At 42.2% G+C, this 17,172-nt stretch overlaps 1 protein-coding gene and 1 long non-coding RNA gene across 11 annotated transcripts in view; one reads left to right on the top strand and one right to left on the bottom strand.

The window, feature by feature from the left end:
- Nucleotides 1-3,930, bottom strand: part of SLC35F5 (solute carrier family 35 member F5) — a 39,240-nt gene extending 35,310 nt beyond the window's left edge. For 2 of the 5 annotated variants that reach the window (XM_077861458.1, XM_077861459.1), the window contains exons 1-3: nt 3,056-3,153; nt 2,842-2,955; nt 2,340-2,481 (exon numbers count right to left, since the gene is read on the bottom strand). In XM_077861458.1, coding sequence (XP_077717584.1) covers nt 2,340-2,481; nt 2,842-2,955; nt 3,056-3,138 — 339 coding nt within the window. In that variant the 5' untranslated portion in view covers nt 3,139-3,153. Of the gene's footprint in view, nt 1-2,339; nt 2,482-2,841; nt 2,956-3,055; nt 3,199-3,672 lie in introns of those variants that run through there. The other 3 variants (XR_013359197.1, XM_077861460.1, XM_077861461.1) reach the window with 3 other exon arrangements.
- A 148-nt stretch (nt 3,931-4,078) lies between these two features.
- LOC144291737 (uncharacterized) overlaps nt 4,079-17,172 on the top strand; it is a 95,215-nt gene continuing 82,121 nt past the window's right edge. For 3 of the 6 annotated variants that reach the window (XR_013359199.1, XR_013359203.1, XR_013359202.1), the window contains exon 1: nt 4,104-4,206. This is a non-coding gene — a long non-coding RNA (uncharacterized LOC144291737). Of the gene's footprint in view, nt 4,207-8,913; nt 9,107-17,172 lie in introns of all 6 variants that reach the window. The other 3 variants (XR_013359204.1, XR_013359200.1, XR_013359205.1) reach the window with 3 other exon arrangements.

The raw sequence follows: 17,172 nt of genomic DNA, 5'->3' as shown, positions 1-17,172 counted from the left end.
CATGAAAGGAATTAGTGCTTTATAAAGATATCACAGAGAGCTTTCCTGACCTTTCAGCCTTTTGAGGACACAGTGAGAAGACTGCTACCTAAGAACTAGGAATAGGGTCCTCAAAAGATACCAAATCTCTCCCCCAGAGCTGTGAGAAATAAATGTTTGTTGTCTGAGCCACCCAGGCTAATCACAGTCTTCTTGTGGCACCCCGAGTGGACAAAGACAGCATGATATATCCCACAGGAAAAATGATTCAGTTTTTCCAACAACTCAATAGCATGATTAAAAAAAAAAAAAAAAAAAAGGCAGGGCTTGGCAGAATACAATTAAGGAATGAAAGTAACTTAAAAGCAATTTGAAGATGGACCAGGTATCAGATAATTTTAAGAAGTTATAATTACTTTTATTACATATGTTAATGGCATGATTAGATTTTTAAAAATTAGGACCTTTTCAGATTGAGAGGAGTATGAAAGAATTTACAGGTGAAATGACAAGTGGCTAGAATATGGTTTAAAATACTCCAGGAAGGGATGCCTGGGTGGCTCAGCAGTTGGGCATTTGCCTCTGTCTCTCTGTCTATTCATGTGAGAGAGAGAGAGAGACAGGCAGAGGGAGAAGCAGGCTCCATGCAGGGAGCCCGATGCCAGACTTGATCCCGGGACCCTGGGTTCACGCCCTGAGCGAAAGGCAAACGCCCAACTGCTGGGCCACCAAGGGATCCTCTAAATAAATAAAATCTTTTAAAAAATAAAAAAATTGGGATCCCTGGGTGGCGCAGCGGTTTGGCGCCTGCCTTTGGCCCAGGGCACGATCCTGGAGACCCGGGATCGAATCCCACATCGGGCTCCCGGTGCATGGAGCCTGCTTCTCCCTCTGCCTGTGTCTCTGCCTCTCTCTCTCTCTCTCTATGACTATCATGAATAAATAAATAAAATCTTTAAAAAAAAAAAATAAAATAAAATAAATAAATAAAAAATAAAAAAATTAATACTCCAGGAAAACATGTCTGGGGAGGGGTTGATAAGAGAATATTGGAAATTTAATAGTTGTTAGGCATATGAAGATCCATAATACCAACGTTTCTACTTTGTATATGTCAGAAAATTTCTATAAAAGACTGATTTTTTTGTTGAAATATACACTATATCTTAAAAGTTTAATGCTCATATTTGGCTGAAGAATTAGACATATTACATATGCTCTAGATAACAAAATTATCCTCTAACAAATATGGATTGCTAAATTATAATTTGATCAGGACCTCTTCTATCTTAAGTTTTATAAACTGATAAATAAAAACCAAACCATTTATTTAAAACAAAAATAAAGTTTCACAGACAAGCTTATTTCCCTGTCAATATTAAAGAGATTTGTGAACTACAGAATGTTCATCCAAAAAAAAAAAAAAAGTTACAGAAGAGTGAAAAATAATAAACGGGCTGTTGTATTCCAGAGCCTACTTCCAAAACAGCTAAAAATTTATTTATTCATTGGCTAGAACGTCAGTGTCAACTATTTACTTAACTATGATGTGAGATGACCAGCAGTAGCAAACTGCTCCTTTTGACATTTAAGTTCATTTTATAAATGCTAGTTTCCTTCTGTATATTGGCCTTAAGACTACAACATGTAAGTTGAAAAGCAGTAATTTCTGATAATAAAATTGCCCATCTTTTTATATAGATTGTTAGCCAAACAGAATAAAGTAACTACATATATAATTAGAAAGAAAAACTATTTTGTGCACTCAAAATAACACATTACTATCAAGAGGATACTGATAAAGGTAAAATAAAATCTAACTGAATGCAATCACCATATACCACATATCTCACAATGTTTGAATCAGCAGATGTATAAATGTGCATGCACCGATGCACATGCACAACAGTGAGTTGTACACGAAAGCTCTGATCACTTTCATGCATCTGTTCAAAAGCATTCTTACTTTCCACTAAATGGTGGCAAATGGCTTTGTATCCTAGACACTTGTTCCTCTAGAAAGTATATTTATAAACAAAGAAAACAAAACAAAGAAAACAACAAATGCACAGTTAAATATTAAGAAAATAGGCAATATAGTCTCATTTTTAAAGCAACTCTCCCTAAAGGACTGAAAAAAGTCATAAATACAAAACGCAAAACAAAAAATAATTTTGTATTTGTACAAAAAAAGAAAAAGTATTTTTTGTGTCAACATGAATTGACATGAATTCACTCATCAAAGAAAATATAAACAATTCAACATTAAAAATACTGCAAAAGAAATGACTAGCGCAATGCCATAGATTAACACCAACGTCACTGTAACGCAACATCGTTCCACGACAAGAATTACCTACCGAAGTGAGTTCTGAGGATGCGACCCATATCACATCAACAAGTAGGAGAATGACGATCCCAAGAGCCATCCGCCTGCGCTGAGTGAAACCACTGCTCTGGGAGTTCATCCGGTTCATGATAAATACACACACCATTTGCAGTCTGTTTTTCAGAAAACACAGACATTAGAGAAGGTCTTTGAAAAAATGACCGTAGAAAACGAGAAAATTACTCGAGAAAGATTTGCGGGTTTTTTTTTTTTTAATTAATTTTTTATTGGTGTTCAATTTACCAACATACAGAATAACACCCAGTGCTCATCCCGTCAAGTGCCCCCTCAGTGCCCGTCACCCAGTCACCCCCACCCCCTGCCCTCCTCCCCTTCCACCACCCTGGTTCGTTTCCCAGAGTTAGGAGTCTTCATGTTCTGTCTCCCTTTCTGATATTTCCCACACGTTTCTTCGAGAAAGATTTGACGTTTGTGCTTGAAAAGCCACACAATAAATTAAAAGCGGCGCTTACCTTACTTTAAAGGCCTCTCTGAGATCTTCAAGGGCAGCGCCTGAAACCTTGGCAGATCGCCGTCCCAAAGGGGGTGAAGAACCCAGCGCACCTACGAAGGGCCGCGAAATGATGCTGATGAAAAACATCAACCCCTCAAAATAAGGTCCATCGCATATTTTAAAATAAAAAAAAAACTCTTGAAATTCAAAGTGAACAGATCAAAGAAAGACACCAAAAGAGGTTGCGTAGGGCTGACCCTCCTTCTCCAGCCTCGTTATTCACCGTGTATTTCAAGTCATACTCAGAAAAGTTCATGGTGCGAAAACAAAACACAACAAAACACAACAAAAATCTTCAAGGACCGGCGACGTTGGAGGGAGGCTGGCCGCCGGCAGAGCGCTCCGCCGCGCCTCCCCAGCACCGCGGCCCTATCGGCCTCTCCCGACCGGGGAGCCCCCCTCAGCCGCGGCGCCTGCAGTCGGCCGCCTCGCTGGCGTGTCTCCGGGGCCGATCCCTCGGGCGGGAGGCGGGTGACCTGGGGTCGCGGCGCTGGCGGCCGCCCACGTGCCGGGGACACCGGCGCCCCCCCCCCCCCCGCGGCCTGTCACCGCGTCCGGCTCCCTCAGATCCCAGGCGCCTCCCGCGAGCGAGGCACCAGCTGCTCGGCGGCGGCCGCCCCGGGTCTCCCCCGCCCGAGCGGCAGTTAGCGCGCAGCCGGCGCCCGAGCGGCTCCCACGCCCCGTCAGCCTGCCCCTCACGCCCGGGGAGACCCCGGCTGCGGCTGCGGCTGCGGCTGCGGCTGCGGCTGCGGCTGCGGGGGGATTCCGGGCCCTCCCCGCGCCCGCCTACCTGGCCCTCCTGCCCCGCGATGGCGTCGTGGCGGCACCATGAGCGGCCTCGGCCCGGCCCCGCCGCCGCCCAGCGCCACGGCCGCGGCCTCGGCCTCACAGAGCCGTCGCGGTACCTGACATGGCGCGGCGCTGCGCCGGAGGCCCGGCCCCTGAAGCCTCGGTGTCCCTCGGGGCGAGGCTGCGGACGCACCCGGCCCCACTCGGCCCGGCAGGGCGGGGAGCGGGCGAGGGGAAAGGGCCGCGCAGGCAGCGATGGCCGCGGAGGCCCGGAGCTGGACCCCGGCCCCGCCCCCAGCCGGCCGGCCAGCCCGCCCGCCCGCCCCGCGGCCCCGCCCCCGCACCCCCCAGCCCCCCGGCCCCCAGGCCCGACGGCGGCGGCGCGGGGTGACGTCACGGCGGCGCGACGGCGGGCCGCGCGTGGGCGCGTCTCCAGGGCGACTGGGCGGCGCGGCTCCGTGTGCTGCGGGGGGCGGGGAGGAGCGGAGACCGGAGGAGCCCGGCCGGGGCGCGCTGGAAGAGGAGCGGAGCGCGAGTGAGTGGCTGGGGCTGCGCGCGGGGCGGGGGCGGGGCGGGGGCGGGGCGGGGCGGGGGCCGGGGAGCCGCGCGGCCCCGCCCTCGGAAGCCGGCGGGCAGCTCCGGCTCTGCAGAAGTTGGCCGCGAAGCTCTCCGTAAGTTTTTCTCGAGGAGGAGACCGGAAAGCAAAGTGGCTCCGGGGAACTTTTACTCTCTGGGACCTCTCAGCCCCCGGAGTTAGACGCTGTGTCTGGGGGAAAAAGCTGCTTCCCTCCGCGGCCCTCAGCTTCCTCGGGCAGAAATGATAGCACCCGCCTCCTGGGCCTGTCTGTCTGTCCACACACGCCCATACGTGTGTACACACCTGTACGTGCCAGGGTTACAGCAGGGTCCAAGTGTGAAGGGCTTGGAGCAGTTCATGGCACATAGTAAGAACTCCACACAAAGAGTGAGCTGTATAGGTTTTTTTTTTTTTTTCTTTTAACCGTCTTTTGAATATCCTATGAGAAAAAAAAAAATGCCTGGCCTAAGTCCTAATTTGTATTCAGAAGACAAATACAAGACTAAAAGGTTCTGTAATTTAGCCGAAGTTACCCACCACCAGGGCATTTTTAACATTTTCGGATGGCACACACACAGAAAATATTTAAATTTCCTTACTTTCATACTGACGATATAGTGCGTTTCTTAATTCTCTTAAATCCTATCTTGTTTCACTAAAGTTAAATACATATTCAAATGACTAATGAAATAATACCAATGGACGTTTTCTGTATGGATCCAGTTTCTTTTTAAAATATTTTTATTTATTTATTCATGGGAGACACAGAGAGAGAGAGAGAGAGAGGCAGAGACACAGGCAGAGGGAGAAGCAGGCTCCATGCAGGGAGCTCGACGTGGGACTCGATCTCGGATCCCAGGATCAGGCCCTGGGCTGAAGGCGGTGCTAAACCGCTGAGCCACCTGGGCTGCCCTATGATCAGTTTCTAATAAATGATCATGCTTCTAGAGAATCATTCAGAAAACTATCATTCAGAATTAGAAAAATCTTAACCTTGAAATTACCCCTTGAAACTACTTGTTTCAACTAAATTATACTTGAAATTACTACTTAGGGGAAATTTGGTTGCATACCTTTACCAGCACCTTTTTTATTCTTTTCTTTCTTTAACATCGTTTAGAATGTCAAGATCATAATAGGATACATAGACTGAAAAAAATAACAGCAGTATAAATACCTCCTCGGAGCAGGAAGACCATGTTCTAAACCTTAACTTGACCACAATTTGTTATGTAATTATTTTTAAAGATTTATTTATTTATTCATGAGAGAGAGAGAGAGAGGCAGAGACACAGGCAGAGGGAGAAGCAGGCTCCATGTAGGGAGCCCGACGCGGGACTCGACCCCGGGACTCCAGGATGGCGCCCTGGGCCAAAGGCAGGCGCTTGGCTGAGCCACCCAGGGATCCCCTTGTTATGTAATCTTAAGGATTATTTTACTCTCAATTTTGCCTCAGTTCTCCCATCTATAAATATAGGGATACTGTTTGCTTTTTCTTAATTAAATAATGTAAATGATAACACTTTATAAATACAGGTAAATGCAAGTTACCATTATTACCACCTATTTCCAGAGCATCTGCTAAGGAACAAATGCTGTGATATTCTTGTGATAATGAAGATAAGGTAATTCTAAACGAGCTGTCTTCAAGTATCTCCAACCTAGGTTAATCTTCCATTAACATTTTCTCTGTCTTGGGCTCAGATCGTGATCCCAGGGTCCTGGGATTGAGTCCCACATCAGGCTCTCCCACAGGGAGCCTGCTTCTGTCTCTGCCTGTGTCTCTCTCTGTCTCTCCTGGATAAATAAAATCTTAAAAATATATATATATATTTCCAGTATCCACTGAAGGAAATTTCACTATATTGCTGTATGACAACAGACTCTAGTGTGGTTTCTGTGCTGTGACACCATCCTGATCTCAGGCCTTCCCTTCTTTGGATTCCCGAGTGCCTATCTTGCTCAAGGATAAGTCCTCAGTAACGTCAAGGTCTTGCACTAAATACCAGCTGTCTGCATTTTCAAAAGTTCCACAAAGCAAGGTTTTTTTTTTTTCAATATCATTCTCCACTATATCCTTGCCAACTAAAATAATACCTAGCAGAGTTGGCAGTCAATATTTGTTGAATGAATTTGAACTTTCTGCTGTCTCTTGACCTTTATGCCTAACTCCTTTCTCAAATCTGCATTACTGTCTATACCACCTTTATTCTAGTGTCACAGGCTTAAAAGGTTGATCTTTTATTTTTATCAATTTCCATTTCACTCTTCAAAGTTGATCACTCCTCACGATCTATCAGTAGTAGATCCCTAAGATTCATCCGGTATTAAGTCTGACATCTTCAAAACACAACCAAAATACAAGGAATATAGTTTCTCCTGTAAAGTACATATGCCACAATATGAGCTTGAAAGCAAAGTTGTCTGTGTACAGAGCAGTCACTAGCTAACTCTCCTGTACACCAGCCTCAAAGACCACAATTCAACTTCAAACTCTAGTAAAATTGTAAATGATTATATCATGGATGTTTCGTGTGTCTAGTTAAGAATTGAAACCACCTATAAATTCCAAGAATAGAAATACATGAAGAATACCTAAATGAGAACAAGCAAAGGCTATTTATTCGGAGCTTGCTATAGCAAGTAGTCAGCCACCATCACTTGAATTTAGCCAAGACCCAAAAGCAGGCAGGGAATGTAAAGCTTTACAGTAGTAAATGGCTTCGGGTATACCCTGATAAGAGATTATTGGCACAAGGAAGACTAACCAGAAGCAAGACATCCTATGTGATTGTTTAGGAGTAAGTGCCTCTCTCTAGGTGGCCCTAGGTTGGAAAGACCAACAACTAAGGAAGCGGGCAGTGAGTGACCAAGTCCTGGCCTTTTGGGGCCAGTTGCCACAGAGATTGTGATTGCCTTTCTCGACTGACTACTGCAGAGGTTGCGGGTCAGAGTTCTATTTTTATATGGGCTCTGGTCATTGTCCTTTTTTATTTTCAGTCTCTGACAAAAGTCTAAGTATCCTATTCTCTGCAGTACCTATCAGAATGCTGGGCACATAGCTCAATAAATATTTGATTTTGTTTGCTTCCAAGACATAGTTTAATGGATTGAGGTTTGCAATTAAAAAAAATATTGTATATGAAAGACTGCTTTTGAATGTGTCTCTTCCTGCATTTTATGAGGTAAATCATGTGCTACAGGGAAAGTCATAAACTTGGGAGGTTCTGAGATATCTCAGGTATGAGCATTTGTTGAACACAACCAACACTGACAAAAGAAAAACCATTTGTTAACAGGTACAGCACACATACTTCGGGAGAAACCTCCATGAAGAGTGACTCAAAGTGGTCGTTAGAACTTGGGCTAATATAGTGTCTTTATTTTTTTTAAAGATTTTATTTATTTATTCATGAAAGAGACAGAGAGAAAGAGGAATAGGCAGAGAGAGAAGTAGGCTCCCTGCAGGGAGCCCAATGTAGGCCTTGAGCCCAGGACCCTGGGATAATGACCCAAGCCAAAGGCAGATGCTCAACCACTGAGCCACCCAGGTGCACCACTAATATAGCATCTTGACAAAACAACAATAATTTGTGGAGAAATAACAACAGAAAACGTTTTGAACTTTCAAAAGCACTAAATCATTGGAAGGTAAACATATGAGGGAAAGTAATGGAATGAAGGTTCATGCAGGTTCATCTTAGCACTGATCTGAAGATATTCTTCATGGTCACCAAACTTCCTTGGGCAAGAGGATTTCTGGCAGGCCTCATTTTTCATAAGTTTCAGAGTTTAGTCAGATAAAGGAAACTTCTGGGAGGCTTCTTTCTGCATCTATTAATTCTCATTTGTGCAAAATAATCCTGAAAATAATGCCAAAGTTGCATGTTTTGGAATGGCAGAGTCTGGTCCCCTACATGAACAACTGGAAAAAGTGTGTCCAGAGGCACGTTACAAAACTGATTGGGTAGAGTACAGCATGTATGTTTAGAAGCAATGGGAAATGAAACAGATCAGGTGAGTTCTGGGTTGCAGCATGCTCTGGAAACTAGGCCAGAGAGATTGGACTTTTATTGTGTATATAGTGGAACCTAAGAATTTCAAATAAGAGAGAAACACTTCTAGTAAATAAAAAATTACTGTCCATTAGACATTTATCAGTGTTGGTGGTACTCTGGAGACACAGCTTAAGACAAGGAGCCTGCCTTTAAGGAATTCATGTTATAGGCAAAACTGATTATGTAATTAAGGCAAGTATTTCCTAGGCTGGAAGATACTGAATCTAAATGTACTTCTCTATTATCCCATTAGCTCTCTGTACTGTGCTGGCCACCAAACTGATGTTCATTTTGAAAAGGGTTTTACAAACAAACAAACAAACAAACAAAAAGAAATGAAAAGTACTTGAATACTACTTCCTTTCATATCTTCCCAGCATAATTGGCAAGGTACTAGACAAGAAACTAAAGGCCATCTAACCAATCCTGAGGAACTTAAAATGGCATTGTCCATGCTCACCCTGTGCCTTCTACCAGCTGACCAGACCCTGGATCCATACCCACCTCCCCATATAATCTTGACCTTCTCAGCTTCTAACTTGTTCTCTTTTCTCCCATCTTTGGCTTGTGCTCTGTTCCTGTCTGATATCTGATACCACTCCTCCAGGATGGCCTTGGCTCTTTCCTCTTTTATCATTTGTATCAACACCTGAGCTCCCATCTACTGCTGGACACTAAGTAAGCAACCCAGCCTGAGCCTCGTAGTCCCTGGAACCCTTCCTCAGCTCATGTGGTCCATGTACAGCCTGGGTTGCCTCAACTCCCAACTGAGAAGATTTGAAAGTAAAAACAGACTGAGGGTAAGACATGTGAAACAGATGTGACTATTCTTGTTTTCTCCTGCTTTGAGCAGAGGCCCCAAAACACAGAATAAAGAATAGGTAGCAAAAGACAGTTATGTTTTAAGGTGGGGTCTTAGTCTATGGGGGACTGATAAAGAGGGTAACCTACTCCAATCTTACCATCGGCACACCACTCATAGCCAAGCTGTATATAGACTCAGAATCCATGAAAGGATTCAAAAGATGGGAAAATAATTGCTTGAAGAGAGTCATCACGTGTTCTGAATAGCCCCATCAGCATCCCCACGGGGAATTGAGAGGTATGGTTCTCTCTTCTTCAAGCCAACCAAGGGAGGGAAGGATGGCAGGCATTTAAAGGGAGCACTCAAAGGTCCTGGCACATGTTCTCTCAAGGTTAAGGGGCACAAGGCCTGGTGCCCAAGTCAGAATGACAGGAGGCAGCTGGAGCCTTCAGAAGGCTTGCTGCTCTGACTGCAAGATAAAAGAAAGGGAATTCTCATGGGAACACCCTGTATTTTGAGGTGGTGCAAAAGAAGGGGAGTTTCTCTCAGGCCAGAAGGGAACTCCATAGGAAGGACCAAATTGGGATTTGTAAGGATGACTCTATCTACTAGGGCTGCTTAGAGGGATGAGGTATCTCTACAGAGAACTCCTCAGGGGAAAATTGTAAGTAGTAAAGTGGATGAGACAGGACCATGCCAAGGTAACTGCAGGAAACACATTTATTACCAGAGACATACTGTGAGAATAAAGATGTGCATTTAGAATATACCATAACAATGATGTTCTGGTAGGGGTTTAACAACTAGATCTTCAAGAAAAAGGCCCAGATTTGTAGCATTTCTGACTTCCGTAGTATGATTTCATGACTCCAGTCTCCCACCACAGGCAACTTCAGGCTACGCACATGGCATCTACATGGCATCAGAAAAAGACGCACAGTAGAACACCATTATAAAGTACTCCTAGGGACGCCTGGGTGGCTCAGCGGTTGAGTGCCTGCCTTCGGCCCAGGGCGTGATCCTGGGGTCCCGGGATCAAGTCCCACATCGGGCTTCATGTGTGGAGTTTGCTTCTCCCTCTGCCTGTGTCTCTGCCTTTCTCTGTGTCTCTCCTGAATAAATAAATAAAATCCTGTAAATAAATAAATAGATAGATATGTAGATAGATAAATAAATAAAGTACTTCTACCATGCAGATGTGAGGGACCTAAGTAAACTCAAGACAAGAACATAGATTATAGTAAAATGTAGTTAAAAGATAATGCTCATTGCCTCCTAATTATTTATTTTAAAACATTTACTTAATTGTAGGTTTATATATAACTTAATTTTTGATGATGGCTAGGTTTAGGAACCTAGCCATCATCAGGCCTATTCCTGATCATTGAACAATTAGTTCTTGCAAGCTGGTATAGGCAAACTCTAGCATACTGCTGTAGCATTCCCAGAAGTCACAATGTCATATTAGAGCCAAACCAGTCAAGTAAGTCCTTCTCCTTACCTGGCTTCCTTCCTCTACCCCACTGCCTACCTGCAGTGGCATCCTAAGGCCAGCCTAGGGAGGAGGGGAGAGGAAGTAGAACAAGATGGGAAATAAATCAACCACACTTCCCTCCCAGCCACAGGCTTGCAGGCCTGAAACATATCTTTGAGTTGGCAGAGGGATGAAACTTAAATTGAATATTAGCTCAAATTATATGATTATTAGACAAAAAAGGACTTTTTAATATCTATAAGTGTCCAGAAAAGCTAAGCAACATGCCTATTATTTCATCCTGGGCAGCAAAGAATAAGAGAGAAAGCAAGTTTCTACAGGGAAAAAGCAAGAAAGAATAATGTTATTTTTTGTTTGCATCCAGCAAAGTCCAGCTCATTCAATAAACATACTAATTATACATTGTTGCATAACAAATGAAAACTTAACAGCTTTAAAATTACTATTTTACAGTTTCTGTGGTAAGGAATTTGGGAGTGGCTTAGCTCAGTGGTTCTGGCTCAAGGTTTCTTCATGAGGTTGCAATCCAGAGGCATTTGCATAGGCTGGGCTGCCACTTCTGAAGGCTGGAATGGGGCTGGGGTCTCTGTTTCTAAGATATCTAACTCACACAGTAGAGGGCGGGAGGCCTCAGTTTCTCCCTTGGTGAGCCTCTCCACAGTTTACTTATGTGTCTTCCTGACATGTGGCTTGCTGGCTTCCCCCAGAGCAAGCAGTAGGAGGGAGAGCAAGGAAGAAACCACAATGTCTTCTATGACTGACCTAGCCTTGGAAGCCACACCATCACTTTCACCATATTCTACTCATTAGAAACAAATGACCAAGTCCAGCTCATATACCAGAGGGGTAGGGGAGATGGAGAGAATAAGGGGTGTGGGAATTAGGCTCCACCTTTTATAGAGGGAAGTGTCAAATTTGTGAACATATTTTAAAACTACCACAATCAATAAACATATCTGAATAAATAGCCTATGTATTTGCTATAATCAAGTTATTTCAGACAATTGTGTATCCATTTTTGAAGGTTTAACTGTGAATCTTTTTATCTCTATGTACCAGGAGCTCTAGCTGGAGTCTAAGAGGCATTTCATTGGATAGATAGAAAGATAGATAGATAGATTAGATAGATTAGATAGATAGATAGATAGATAGATAGATAGATAGATGATAGATAGACCGACCACACCTTCATTATCTGTTCATCTGTCAATGGACATCTGGACTCTTTCCATAGTTTGGCTACTGTGGACATTGCTGCTATGAATGTTGGGGGTGTAGGTGCCCCTTTGGATCACTACATTTCTATTTTGGGGGTAAATATCCTGTAGGTAATTGCTGGGTCATTGGGTAGCTCTATTTTCAACTTTTTGAGGAACCTCCTTACTGTTTTCCAGAGTGGCTACACCAGCTTGCATTCCCACCAACAGTATAAGACGATTCCCTTTTCTCCGTATCCTAACCAACATGTGTTGTTTCCTGATATGATCATTTTAGCCATTCTGACCCCTGTGAGGAGGTATCTCATTCTGGTTTTGATTTGTATTTCTCTGATGCCAAGTGATGTTGAGCATTTTTTCATGTGTCTGTTAGCCACTTGTACGTCTTCTTTGGGGGAATGTCTGTTCATGTCTTCTGCCCATTTCTTGACTGGATTATTTGTTCTTTGGGTGTTGAATTTGACAAGTTCTTTATAGATTTTGAATACTAGCTCTTTATCCGATAAGGCATTTGCATAGCCTCCCATTCTGTTGGTTGTCTTGGGTTTTTTGACCGTTTCCTTTGCTGTGCAAAACCTTTTTAACTTAAGTTCCAATAGTTCATTTTTGCCTTTGTTTTCCTTGCCTTTGGAGACATGTCTAGGAAGAAGTTGCCACAGCCGAGGTCACAGAGATCACTGCCTGTGTTCCTCTCTGGGATTTTGATGGATTCCTGTACTACATTTAGATCCTGCATCCATTTTGCATTTATCTTTGTGTATGGATGGCATAAGACAATGGTCCAGTTCCATTCTTCTGCTTGTGGCTATCCAGTTTTCCCAACATCATTTGTCGAAGAGACTGTCTTTTTTCCATTGGCTATTCTTTCTTGCTTTGTCGAAGATTAGTTGACCATAAAGTTGAGGGTCCATTTCTGGGCTCTTTCATCTCTTCCATTGATCTATGTGTTTTTGTGCCACTATCATACTGTCTTGATGATTACAGCTTTGTCATATAGCTTGAAGTATGGAATTGTGATGCCACCAGCTTTGTTTTTCTTTTTCAACATTCCTCTGGCAATTCAGGGTCTTTTCTGATTCCATACAAATTTTAGGATTATTTATTTCACTTGTATGAAAAAAAAGTTGATGGTATTTGAATAGGGATTTGCATTGAATATGTAGATTGCTGTGGGTAGCATAGACATTTTAACAATATTTGTTCCTCCCATCTATGAGCATGGGATGTTTTTCCATTTCATTGTGTCTTACTCAATTTCTGTCATATGGTATATAATTTTCAGAGTACAGATCCTTTGCCTCTTTGATTAGGCTTATTCCTAGTTATCTTGGTTTTGGGTGCAATTGTAAATGGGATCAATTCCTTAATCTGTTTCTTCTGTCTCATTGTTAGTGTATAGAAATGCAACTGATTGCTGTGCATTGATTTTATATCCTTCCATGTTGCTGAATTCCTATATGAGATCTAACAATTTTTTTGGTGGAATCTTTTGGGTTTTCCATGTAAAGTATCATGTCATATAGAAAAAGTGAGAGCTTGACTTCTTTGCTGATTTTGATGTCTTTTATTTCTTTTATATTGTCTTATTGCTGAGGCTAGGACTTCTAGTACTATATTGAATGACAGTGGTGAGAGTGGACATCCCTGTTGTGTTCCTCTACGTAGGGAAAAAGCTCTCAGTTTTTCCCCATTGAAAATGATACTGTGGGCTTTCCATAGATGGCTTTTGTGATAGTGATATATGTTCCCTCTATCCCTATATTGTGAAGAGTTTTAATCAAGAAAAGATGCTGTTTGTTTTTTTTTTTTTTGTCAAATGCCTTTTCTGTATCAATTGAGAGGATCATATGGCATTGTCTTTTATTTTATTAATATGATGTATCACATTGATTGATTTGCAGATGTTGAACTATAGCCTAGGAATAAATCCCACTTGGTCGTGGTGAATAATCCTTTAAATGTACTGTTGGATCCTATTGGCCAGTATCTTGGTGAGAATTTTGGCATCCATGTTCATCAGGGACATCGGCCTATAATTCTCCTTTTTGGTGGGGTCTTTGGGAGCCCAGATGTGCATCAGCAGATGAATGGATAAAGAAGATGTGCTATATATACAGAATGGAATACTACTTGGCCATCAAAAAATGAAATCTTGCTATTTGCAACCTACACGGATGGAACTAGAGAGTATTGTGCTAACCAAAATAAGTCAATCAGGGAAATACAATTATCATATGATCTCACTTATATGTGGAGTTTAAGAAACAAAACAGGTCCTTGGGGAAGAGAGGAAAAATAAAGATGAAAATCAGAGAGGGAGACAAATCATAAGAGACTCTTTTTTTTTTAAGATTTATTTATTTATTTGTGATAGGGAGAGAGAGAGAGAGAGAGAGGCAGAGACACAGGAGGAGGGAGAAGCAGGCTCCATGCCAGGAGCCCGATGTGGGACTCGATCCCAGGACTCCAGGATTGCGCCCTGGGTCGAAGGCAGGTGCTAAACCGCTGAGCCACCCAGGGATCCCCAGAGACTCTTAATCTTAGAAAACAAACTGAGGGTTGCTGGAGGGGAGGCGGGTGGGGAGATGAGGTAACTGGGTGATCCACATTAAGGAGGGCATATGATGTAATGAGCACTGGGTGTTATCTAAAACTGATGAATCACCTCTACCTCTGAAACTAATAGTACATTATGTGTTAATTAATTGAATTTAAATAAAAATTAAAAACAAACAAAAACAAATGAATCAACCATTTACAGGAAGACTTAAATGCCTGATGGCTTAAGATACTCTGCCTCCCCATACTGATATGTTTGATTTCAGTAGTGTGCAAAACTTCAAATGACGAATTATGTTTTCAACCATACAGTTCCTCAGAAGTCCTATCATCTAGATGTCATTTAACCATCTGCAAAGTGATTTTCTTTGATCTTCTTTGGATCTTCATTTAATTTATCAAAGCCTAAAATTTCAAACTACAGTGAATTTATGACAGAGCAATTAAGAAAATGTGCCATTTTTATATCTTGCAATTCAATTTTGTAATAACAATCCTGCTCGGGGATCCCTGGGTGGTGCAGCGGTTTAGCGCCTGCCTTTGACCCAGGGCGTGATCCTGGAGACCTGGGATCGAGTCCCACGTCTGGCTCCCGGTGCATGGAGCCTGCTTCTCCCTCTGCCTGTGTCTCTGCCTCTCTCTCTCTCTCTCTCTGTCTCTCTGTGTGACTATCATAAATAAATTTAAAAAAAATATCCTGCTCATTCTCCTATCCTTCCTCTTACTACTCAAAATAACTAAAGTTAAAATTCAATCCAATTCAATCCCTATAGTTAAGCAAGTGCTAATCTATCACATAGCAGATGATTTTCTACTCTTATCAAAATTATAAAATTGATTATTATACTATTCAAATAATAGATGATAAAGGAAACCTGCTTGGCCAACTTGGCTAAATCGGCCTGCAAACCAGGTTTAAAACGCAAATTCATTCAGGATAAAATGCTTTAAGATCTTGAAAGAAAAGAAAGAATCAAAGCAGAGTGCTGCTCTAAGCTGGGAAATGGGAGGAGTCAAGAACCAACTAATGATAGGGTATAGCAACCAGGAAACTGTGTTGCGGGAGGTGAGGGAGTAGAAATCCCGTTGAAAATATCCTGAATTTGCCTCCTAAAAGATGCATTTATATCTTAGGTCTCATTTTTTATTTTGTTTTGTTTTTTTAAGTAGTGAGCTATCGTGTATGTGGTAATTGTTAGGCTAGGTTTTAAAAGCTGAACCTTGCAAAATCTACAATACCTAGAGTACTGCTTCGCCTTCCAAAGTCCTCTGTGTTGTGCTTTCAAGGGTTTTGAACTGCAGTTCAATTAAGATATAAAATAAGTGCTTTGAAATTCAGGAAGGTGTGGGTGGTGAGCCAACCAGGCAGCCAAAGCTGTCGGGAAATCCTCATCTTAGAATGACCTTCACTTCAGCTTCTCCTGCCAGGAGTATGAATCATTAATGTCTCCTTGGCACAGCTGTTATCACTGAAACAGTATGATTTTTGAGGTCATTATGAGGACATACAAAATAGGAAAATCAGAAAAATGCAGAGCACTAGACTTAGCAATAACGTCTTAGCAAATGTTAAGATCTATTTTTCCCCAATAGACTTTTTAAATTTTTCTAAAGCAGTTTTAGGTTCACGGCAAAATTGAGTGGAAGGTATAGAGTTACCATATATGCCCTTCCGCTACCCTCCACCAGCATCCTGCATCAGATTAAGATAGTATATTAAATGTGGTGATTTTACATAGAAGCCATTTTTCCATGCCTCTCTGGTCTGACAAAAATAAACAAAAGTTTCTTTTCACATTGTGCATCTGTTGCAGCTAAATCATAGTTTAGATGATTGATCCTTCATTTTTCCTGCCAGACCAAGTTGATCACTCCCCCAAGGCATGAAAACCTCCCCCTCCGTATATCCCACACAGGAATTTTCAGTGAAAGATGTCAGCTGCCTTCATCCCACCACCTCCTCTACCAGACTTAAATTGTCAGTGGTCTTTTTTTTTTTTTTAATGAAATGAATAAATCTGAAACTACAGATAGTGCCCAACCTAAAATGGGTGGATATTTTGTATGTCATATTTTCTAATTTTTCTTATGCTGATGCAAAAGTGATATGCATTCAGTTGAAACTATACTTTGAATTTTGAATTTGGATCTTTTTCCAGACTAGTGATGTGCAGTAGGATCCTCTCTTGTGATGCCAGGCAACGGGCTGCAGCTGCTAGCCAGCCATACAATCACAAGGGCAAACAACCAATAATACACTTAAAACCACTCTGTATCCATATAGCCATTCTGATTTTCACTTTCAGGCAATCAATTCTATAAGATAGTCAGTACTTCATTATAAAATAAGCATTGTGTTATATAATATTGTCTACCTGTGGTCAAAGGTAATTGTTCTGAGCACGTTTAAGGTGGCCAAGGCTAAGATATGATGTTTGGGTAGGCTAGGTGTATTAAATGAATTTTTGACTTACTACAGTCTTAATTTATGATGGGCTTATCATTGGACTATAACTCTGTTGTAAGTTCAAGGAGATCTGTAATTGCATGCTGCACTATATTTACCTGTCTGCATTTTATAAGGGGTCAAATAGGGCTTTGAACATTAATCAAAATGTATTTTCATCATAAAGATTACATGGAGCCAACCCAACCCTTCCTTTTGCAATCCCTAAGAAAATCTGTAGTGGAGACAATGGAGTACAAACATGATAGGGATACTGGGCAAATGAACACAAACCTAGTGCTTTAATTCATTAGCTTGTTCTTTATCACATATTTATTCTGTGC

This window comes from Canis aureus, chromosome 20, assembly GCF_053574225.1.
Source record: "Canis aureus isolate CA01 chromosome 20, VMU_Caureus_v.1.0, whole genome shotgun sequence".
Lineage (NCBI taxonomy): Eukaryota > Metazoa > Chordata > Mammalia > Carnivora > Canidae > Canis > Canis aureus.
The sequence above is the reverse complement of the archived record's forward strand: the minus strand, read 5'-3'. Positions and strand labels throughout refer to the sequence as shown.